The sequence below is a fragment of the Oryctolagus cuniculus genome, chromosome 10 (assembly GCF_051225735.1).
Source record: "Oryctolagus cuniculus isolate XC-2025 breed Fujian yellow rabbit chromosome 10, ASM5122573v1, whole genome shotgun sequence".
In the NCBI taxonomy this organism is placed as follows: Eukaryota; Metazoa; Chordata; class Mammalia; order Lagomorpha; family Leporidae; genus Oryctolagus; species Oryctolagus cuniculus.
Genome location: NC_142876.1, coordinates 113560588 through 113570704, shown reverse-complemented (window position 1 = coordinate 113570704; position 10117 = coordinate 113560588). Strand labels below are relative to the sequence as shown.

Sequence of the window (10117 nt, the reverse complement as noted above, 5' to 3'; positions counted from 1 at the left end):
CTAATTGTTATGCAATCTTCTAAAGCATTACATTGAATTCTTTTTATTTTTTTAACTTTTATTTTATAAATTTCCAAAGTACAGCTTATAGATTACAATGGCTTCCCCCCACCCCATAACTTCCCTCCCACCTGCAACCCTCCCCTCTACCGCCACCCTCTCCCATTCCATTCACATCAAGATTCATTTTCAATTATCTTTATATACAGAAGATCAATTTAGCATATATTAAGTAAAGACTTCCACAGTTTGCACCCACACAGAAATACACAAAGTGTAAAATACTGTTTGAGTACTAGTTATAGCATTAATTCACATTGTACAACACATTAAGGACAGAGATCCTACAGTGACTCTGTTGTTGACTTAACAAACTGACACTCTTGTTTATGGCATCAGTAATCACCCTAGGCTCTTGTCATGAGCTGCCAAGGCTATGGAAGCCTTTTGAGTTCGCCAACTCTGATCTTATTTAGACAAGTTAGTACTCAAAGTGGAAGTTCTCTCCTCCCTTCAGAAAAAGGTACCTCCTTCTTTGATGGCCCGTTCTTCCCACTGGGATCTCACTCGCAGAGATCTCTCATTTAGGTTTTGTTTTGTTTTGTTTTTGGCCAGAGTGTCTTGGCTTTCCATGCCTAAAATACTCTCATGGGCTCTTCAGCCAGATCCGAATGCCTCAAGGGCTGATTCTGAGGCCAGAGTGCTGTTTAGGACATCTGCCATTCTATGGGTCTGCTGTGTATCTCGCCTCCCATGTTGGATCGTTCTCTCCCTTTTTTATTCTATCAGTTAGTATTAGCAGACACTAGTCTTGTTTATGTGATCCCTTTGACTCTTAATCCTATCATTATGATCAATTGTGAACAGAAATTGATCACTTGGACTAGTGAGATGGCATTGGTACATGCTACCTTGATGGGATTGGATTAGAATGCCCTGGCACATTTCTAACTCTACCAATTGGGGTAAGTCCGAGGGAGCATGTCCCAAATTTTACATCTCCTCCCTCTCTTATTCCACTCTTATATTTAACAAAGATCACTTTTCAGTTAAATTTCAACACCTAAGAATAATTGTGTGTTGATGACAGAATTATTTTTATTAAATACTATTTTAAAACACTATCAGGATATTTTGCCTAGCTTAGATGAAATAGATATACAGTAAACAGTTGAGTTTCTTTTTAGGTACAAGAAAGACACAAAATACTGCTTAGAGCTGTGTCCCATCATCACTTCTGTAGAAAAAGGATCATCTGTCTACTTAGACTGGGAACATAACCACTGTGGTTTCTACGAGGCAGGAAGGGAACAGAAGGAACCATGGATCAGAGGGTGTACAGAGCCTGCTACTGTGGTGCTCACTTCCCCTGATCCTGTAGGCAGGGACAGAGCAGGCTAATTATGAGAGGACGACCACTATAATTCAAAGGTGCACTTATGAAATTTATATTTATTAAATAAAAGCTTTCTATTAAAAACTTATGAGAGGACAGTGCTCTCTCAAGGTGAGCTCAGCAGGAGACCATCACAGGGAGAGCAGTGGCCATCGTTTCTGCAGAGACCACTGTTCCCTGCACCTGTTCACACACGTATTTAACAGGACCTACACCTGGTCACACACATCTTGCACACACAGCATCTCTAGTAAGTGACACACTTACCCATACAGGGCATCACATGTTGAGTGACAGCTGAAGGTCACACACTTAGTAAATGTCAGGTCATACAATGAAATTCAGAGTGTACACTAACCCACCTTTATGTTAACTCTCAAGTGTTAAGAAAATTTCTCTGGAAATAATTGAAAATAAACCTAACAGTGACATAAGACAGTTCCATGCATAGATAGGCTATGGATAAGGCTACTATAGGCTAGTAGATAAGGCTACTTACTGCATATGAAGGTCTCATTCCTATTTTCCTAAAATTCTTATGAGAGTTCACTCCTACTATGGATCCAGAACTTTATGAGGATTCTGAAGATGCGAAGGGAAGGAACTCTGCCCTTCAGGTGAAACTAAAAGTAAGGTAAAAATCATGAAACACCTTTAATATAGTGGCCACTTTATTGTCCAGGTCCTGTGGGAGTCCAGACAGGACTGTATACTCCAATCATGAAGGGCAGGTGTGCAGCTAGGAACACAGTGGCTTCCAAGATACTCTGAGGTAGACTGAAGTATTCCCATGTGAAAAGGGATGCACAGGGCTTAATCCAGGTACCTCCATGAACAGAGTAGTTATAGTCACAACTGATAAATGCAGTAATATTTGAGATTAACCATTTTTTCTTACTTTTTCCACAGACTTACTCTATGTTTTTCTCCTCTAAAAATGAGCAAAAAGATTTATTTTCCAGTTTTATTGCCATAAGGAATGCTTTTTATCCTGAAGTCAGCACTGGGATCATAGCCAATGCCTTCCTTCTTCTCTTCCACGTCCTTTGGTTCTTTCTCAAGCACAGGCCCAGGCCCACCGACCTGACCATTGGGCACCTGGCCCTCATCCACCTGGTGATGCTGATCACTGTGGCGGTCATAGCTGCAGACATTTTTGAGTCTCAGGAGGTATGGGATGACATCACATGTAAAGCTGTCATCTACTCATACCAGGTGATGCGGAGCCTCTCTCTGAGCACCACCTGCCTGCTGAGTGTCCTCCAGGCCATCACCCTCAGCCCCAGGAGCTCCTGGTTGGCAAAGTTCAAGCACACATCCTCACAGCACAACATGTGTGGGTTTCTCTTCCTATGGGTCTTCAATTTGTCCATCAGTGCTCGTCTCTTAATCTCTACTGTAGCCACCAAAAATTGTACATCCCACAGTCTTATGTTTGTCACTAAATCCTGCTCTCTTTGCCCCCTGAGCTACTTACCCAGGTACACATTTTCCATATTGTGGATCTTAAGGGATGTCTCCCTTGTAGGGCTCATGGCCGTCTCAAGTGGGTACATGGTGACTCTCCTGTGCAGGCACAAGAGGCGGTCCCAGCACCTTCACAGCACGAGCTTCTCTGCAAGAGCCTCCCCAGAGCACAGGGCCACCCGCACCATCCTGCTGCTCATGGGTGTCTTTGTGCTCCTGTACTTGATGGACTGCATTGTGTTCTCATTCTCAGGGTTGTGGTGGAAAATTGACCCAGTTCACCTCTGTGTTCAGCTATTGGTGAGCAATGGCTATGCCACAATTGGTCCTTTGTTGCTCATCAGTAGTGAAAAACGAATGATCAAGCTTTTCAAATTCATGTGGGAGAAGGAAAATGTTTGTTTGTTCAGGAATAAATAACATGTCTTTACCTGAGCAAATACTTTGACTTCTAAATGCATAATGATTGCTTATAGAATGCACCAAGTTCACTGAAATGTACATATAGGGGAGATTCAAGATGGTAGAATAGGGGAAGCTACATTGTCCTCAGCCACAGAAAGGATCCAGAAAAACAAAGGAAGAACCACATTCTCAGGGGACTAATTCAGAGAAATTCAGTGTAGGACACCAAGAACATAGAGCCTATGGAGTTCGGGGAAATTAGGCACATGAGGCAATTCAAAGATGGCGCCCAAAGGAAGTAAGGTCAGCGGAACACAAAGTTGTTTGCCACTAACAGTGACTGGCTGCGCAGCATCAGGGGAAGTAACAACAACTGATGACGAGTGTACAGACATGTGGCTAGTCCTGTAAAAATCGCCCCATAAAATGACCGTTTAAGTGATTGGTTGGTCCTTATGCCCTGCCCCAATGACTCTGCAGTTTTGTGCTTTAAAAGGCTTTGCTATGTGCGCAATAAATGAGTTCTTGCTTGACTTGGCTCCCCGCTATGTCTGATTATCTCCGGGATCGTGAGGCTGGGAAACGGGCAAGTGGCTCATTTACCTTTCCTTGGGCCCAGTCCATCCTTGTTCAGGTGGACTAAGACCCTGCAATGGAGCAGTGAGGAGAGAGGACAGATACATGGCCGCCAGCCACTGCTGCTTTTGTCAGTGGCTCATGACTGGGGCTTGCCATCTTCATAGGGTAGCAGGGTCAGAGGAGGTTGTCTGGGCCCCTGCCACTGGCAGCTTTTACTGAGGGTGAATTCCAGCTCTCCCACTGGACCTAAGTCTGGCCTGGGGAGCTGCAGGGGATGGTTGACTGCTTTGCCATGTTGGCTCCCTCCCCTCCTCCACCAAAGCACCAGGAACAATTTGCTGAGGTGGAGCTGCAGGTGAGCTCTGTCCTCACTCAGTTAACAGCAGGCACTTCCACCTCTGCTGGAGCCTGCCAGGGCCTGGGACAGGGCAACTTGCAGGGTGGAGACTGGACCTGCACCCTGTCACTGTGGGAGTTGGTGGTATTCGCCATGGGGCTGAGAAGGAGGTGGGGTGCAGCTGGGTTCCAGTGCACCTGAGCAGTCTATGGAGTCTCAGACCTCACGGCTCTCTGGGACCAATCATGGAGGAAGCTGGGAGACAGGCACACCACAGAGCGGGTCAGTGCCCTGTCTGGCCACAGGCATGGGTGGGGGAGAGCACCAGCACCAGGTGGTCACTCCAGGCCTTCAATCAGCTGGTTCACCCTGTCACAGAGAAGGCTACAACTGTCCACACACTAGGAGCCTCCACCATCCCCTGCCACACTGACTACCAGAGGCTCTGCAGCACACCCAGCATGGGCATCAATCTGGACTCTTGCCCCACCCACAAAGAGTGGCCAGAGCACCCTGGTCCCTCCCAGCACACAACCCTGGAACTCAAGTGTAAGCCTTAGGCACTCCTCCAAGTCCCAGAGGCACATTTCCTGGGAAAAAAATATTCAACCAAAAAAAACCACGCACACACAAAAATGAGCCAAAATGCCCATTCTACAGTGGAGAGAGTAACAAGAGATCCCCCAGATATGAGAAAGTTAATTTAGATGCACAAAAGCATGATCAGGGCAGGGAGACTGGGGCCAGTGCTGTGGCACTGATGGTCAAGCTGTTGCCTGTAGCATCGGCATGTCTTATGGGCACCAGTGCTAGTCCTGGCTGCTACACTTCCAATCCAACTCTCTGCTATGGCTTAGGAAAGCAGAAGATGGCACAAGTCCTTGGGCCCCTGCATCACATGGGAGACCCAGAAGAAGCTCCAGGCTTCAGACAGGCTCAGCTCTGGCCATTGTTCTCAATTAGAAAGTGAACCAGCGGATGGCAAACCTCTCTTTCTATCTCTGCCTCTACCTCTCCTTCTCCCTCTGTGTAACTCTTTCAAATAAATCTTTAAAGAAAAAAAGAAGGGGAGACTGAAAATGCCTGAAAAGGAATTCAAAAGTTTGAGGATAAGGGTACTCAAAAACTTAGAGACAGTGAGGTCAAATTAGGAAGTCAGTATGTACCATTGTCAAGAATTCTGAAGAGATGCTAAAAATAGAAATATTACAAAGTATTAAAAATACATGTAAAGCCATAACAGATTTGTTGAGGAAAAATAAAGAATATCTGACCTCCAAGGCAGTTCTTTCAATTACCTCTGCCAGAAAAAATGTGAAGGAAGAAAGAAAGAGGAGGGGTAGGAGAAGAGGAAAGGAGAGGAGAGGAGGGGAGGGGAGGGGAGGGGAGGGAAGACAATTGGAGGAGGGGATGAAGGGAGAGGAGGGGGCAGGATGACAAATAGGTGAGGTGTGGGGAGAAAGAGGATGAGGAGGCAGAGGGAGAGGAAGAGGATTAGGAGGGGAAGGTGCAGGAAGAGATGGAGGGGGGAGGAAGAGAAATTACAAAGACTGAAAGTAGTGTTTAAGCCTATGGGATACCATCAAACAACCAAATATTCCCAAGTCTTAAGAGTTCCAAGATGATGTAAAAAACTTCCACGTTCATGGATTAGAAGAATTAACATTATCATAATGTGCACACAACCCAAACAATTTATAGAGTCAATGTGACACCAATCAAAATACTAAGGATATTCTCTACAGAACTAGAAAAAGTAATCCTAAGATTCACGTGGAAGCACAAAGGATCCAGAGGATGTGGAGAGAAAGATGCCCTAATCCACAGCTGGCAGGAATGCAAACTGGTGTAAGCTTTATGGTAGACGCTATGGAGATTGCTCAGAAAACTCACAACACATCTGCCATACAACACAGCAATCTCAAACCTAAGAACCCACCCAAAGGAAGTGAAATAAGCATATGAAGTTACCTACACTCCCAGATTAGTAGCAGCTCAACTCAGAATACTCAGTCAACCCATATGACCACATGACCATTACAGTGACTGGATAAATAAAATGAGATATACACACAATTTAATACAACTCAGCCATTAAAAAATGAAATTCTGACATTTGCAACAGCAGGATGCAACTGGAGATCATTATGCTAAGTGGAGTAATCAAGACTCAAAAAGCAAATGCCCCAAGTATGCTCTTGTTTGGGATAGTTACTATAGACAGAGAGTAAAGGTGTATAGGTCAATCTTTTGATATATAGTTTTAAGTATTGCTTCACTGATTCATACTATGTAAATGACAATATATTTTTATTTCACACGTTGAAAACAAGAAAAGGTTTGGAGGTTTTGGAGGTTTTGAGAACTCTTGGGGAATTTTAACGCTTTGTTTTTATATTTTGTGTTGGTTATAAGTGTATTCAGATGACAAAAACAAGCCTCATTTATCTGTACATTTTATGCATTTCTTGGTATATGTAATTATTTACATAAAAAGTCCAAAATATACATGAAATTTTTTTCTGTTGAATCTATTCACTTTGGTACATTTTGACAATAAATAGAGAATTTAACCCAAAATAAGTCATTGGGCAAACTCAAGGGCCCAACTCAAATCAGAAACCGAATAACTGAAGCTCGTACCAAGTCTCAAACTTCAAGTGACAAAACATAAATGAGTGACTAGAGAAGGACATGGGGTCCAGGGAGATGCAGGGGGCAAGGACACCAGAGTGGCACAAGGGGCACTGTGGAGGTGACTGTGGCTACAGTGCCACCTGTGGTGTAAGTGCTGAAATTATCATTCACATGCTTTAAATATGTACACTTTCACTCACACTGCAAGTTCATCAGAAACTTGGAAGAGACATCTAACTAGCAAAAAGGTGCATCTTGTCATCCCAACCTTGAAACAAAGAAAATCCAGAACCACATAAATCTGCTGATTAATTCTATCAAGTGTTTGGAGGAGGACCTACACCAACTGTATGCATATTCGTTCATTTTCCATTATTGCAACAAAACACCGGGTTGAGTGGTTTATAGAGGAAAGGGGATTATTTAGCTCATGGGTTTGGAAGATCGAGGGCTCTGCACCAGCATCAGCTCAGTGCTGGTGAGGGCCTCATGGGGGATGGCATCACAGAGAAAGGCAGAGACAACATGGTGACACAAGGAACCACAAAGATCTTGGGCTGCTCCTGAGCTTGCATCATGACTCAACTCCAGGGAACAATCACTCACCTAGAGATCCATCCAAAGGCAGGGCACATGACCCAGGGAATGCCCCGTGGATCACACCTCTTGCAGGTCCAACCACCTCCAAACATCCAAACTACAGGGAACAAGCTTTAAATACATCAAGCTTTGGGGCACACACGTAAGCAGCATCCAAATCACATCAGCAGTCCCTCACACACTTTCCTCAAGAGTTTTGTATAACAGGAAGGAACACTTCACAGCTCACTCTGAGACTGGTATGTCCCTGACTCCTAAAACAGAAAAGATATTGCTAGAGAAAAAAACACAGTCGCAAAAGATTTCAACACATTATCAGCCATTCAAATGCTGCAGCAAGTTAAAGGGAAAATATATCATAACCAAATGGGATTTATCTCAATGCAAAGACAGATGTACATTGAGAATCAACTGCGGTAATATCTCACAATAATAGAATGGAATAAAGCCATGTGACTATCTCATCAGACTTAGACAGGGTCTCTGACAAATGCAACACCTTTTCTATCTAAAAAAAAGTTCTTCTCAAGACTGGAGAAAATGATCCCAAAAATCATATGGAATCACAAGAGACCTTGAATAACTAAAGAAATCTTGAACAATAAAAATAAAGCTGGAACAGAATATAGACCCCATCCACCACCAACTAATATTTGACACACAAGCTAAAATCACCAGTTGGTAAAAGGAAAGGCTCTTCAACATATGGTGCTGGGAAAACTGGATCTCTGTATTCACAAGTATGAAACAAGATACCCTACATTACATCCTATACAAACAGAAACTCTAAATGAATTAGGGATCTAAACTTAAGACCTGGAACAACCCAATCCTAGAGGAAAACTGAGGGGAAACATGCAAGACATTGGCATAGGCAAAGACTTCCTGGGTAAGACCCCAGCAGCACAGGCAATAAATGCAAAGACAAATAGGATTACATCAACTAAGAGGCTTCTGCGCAGCACAAGAATCACTTATCATAGCAGCAAACAACAAAATGGGGATAAAATATTTGCAAACCATATATTTGATAAAAGATTAACATCCAGAATATATATTAGGTGCTCAAGAAACTCAAGAACAAAATAAGCAATCTGTTAATAAATGGACTAAGGATATGAACCAGTATTTTTCAACAGATGAAATACAAATGGCCAACACACATATGAAAGGATGCTCAGGATCAGTAACCATACTCGGGGAATGCAAATAAAAACCATAATGAAGTTTCAACTCAGCCAAGTTACTATAGATATCATTTAAGATTTAAAAAAGTAACAAATGCTAGAGAGCATGTGGGATAAATGGTACCCTAACACACTTGGTGGGAATGTAAACTAGCCAACCATTACGTAAGATGGTATGGAGATACCTCAGGAACCCAAAAATAGATGTACCATATGACTCAGCCACCCCATTCCTGAGGATTTACCAAGAAGAAATGAAATAAGCATATGAAAGAATTATCAGTACCTCCATGTTAATCACAGCTCAACTCACAATAGCCAGGATATAGAATCAAACAAGATGTCCATCAGCTGATAACTGCATCAAGAAATTTGTTTATAAGAAAAAGTGCAGTATCAGCAAAGAGTTAGGGGAAAAACGGCAGAGGAAACTCCACCCAAACTGGAGGGACACAGTGGACCTAGGTGGAGGGTGTGGACGTGCACAGCTCAGGACCCCAGTAGCCAAGAGCCTCTACACCAGCTTTGGAGAGTGAGGTGAGATCACACTGCAGTAGTCCAAGCCATTGGCAATAAAGGTACAGGAAGAGCCAGGAGGGAATCTGGCTAGGAGTTCTGTAGGGGATAGCGTAACTAACAAACTAAGGAAAAATGGGGCATGCCTCCCTCTGCCCAATTTATGCAACTGCATCCTTTAACAAGCCAACAAGGAGGGGGCACCATTTTGCATATACAGAACAGCTGCGCTAGCTCATGTCCATGTCCCGCAACCAGCTAAGTGGAGACCCCTTACTCTGGTAGCGACAACTGACCAGGGACTGCATGCTCGGGACTTGGGGAGGCTTGTGTGCCAGAACTGTGAAAATCTGAGGCTGTGTGGGAGGGCCCAGAGTGTGGTTGGCACTTTGGGTAGTCACTGTGGGAGGATCCACACACTCAACATGCCCTGGTTCCCTGGTGAGGGACATCGCTGGGGAATCTGCTTACAATGAGGACTGTACAGACCCCTGTGATTGGTCCTTGGGAAAGTGCAGATGAATATTATACACTCTAGGGGTAGCACTCAGGCACTGATCTCCTTTGAGGAGAGGCGGTGAGCCGAGTCTACACCAACAGAACAGAACAAACCTACCCTCTGATTTAAAAAAAAAAAAAAGATTTAACATACCAAACCTGGTTGACAGTTTATACACTCCCTTCACCCTGGAGCATAGAACAAAGCTCCCTGGCCACACCCACCACACACCTCTAGGTATTCACTGAAAAATACATTCTCCACCAACCCACAGAGTCATGGTCCAAAGATAAAAGCAGCAACACTGAAAAACAAAGAAACCAGAGTATCTCCAAAAATGCTGAATAATAAATACACCCATTCAAGAAACAAGAATAAGGGTCACAAAAAATACCACACTTCAATACAAGATTATGAAGATGCAGAGATTGAAGAAATGTCACAATTGGAATTAAAAAAATTGATCATAGGATTACTTAGAATAGTTTTCAATA

The 10117-nt window shown here is 43.5% G+C and overlaps 1 protein-coding gene across 1 annotated transcript; it reads left to right on the top strand.

The window, feature by feature from the left end:
- Positions 1–2314: 2314 nt before the first annotated feature.
- ORYCUNV1R1587 (vomeronasal 1 receptor oryCunV1R1587) lies at positions 2315–3283 on the top strand. The gene is given in 1 exon segment (NM_001167274.1): positions 2315–3283. A coding segment is annotated over 1 exon segment (969 nt).
- The last annotated feature ends 6834 nt before the right edge of the window (positions 3284–10117 follow it).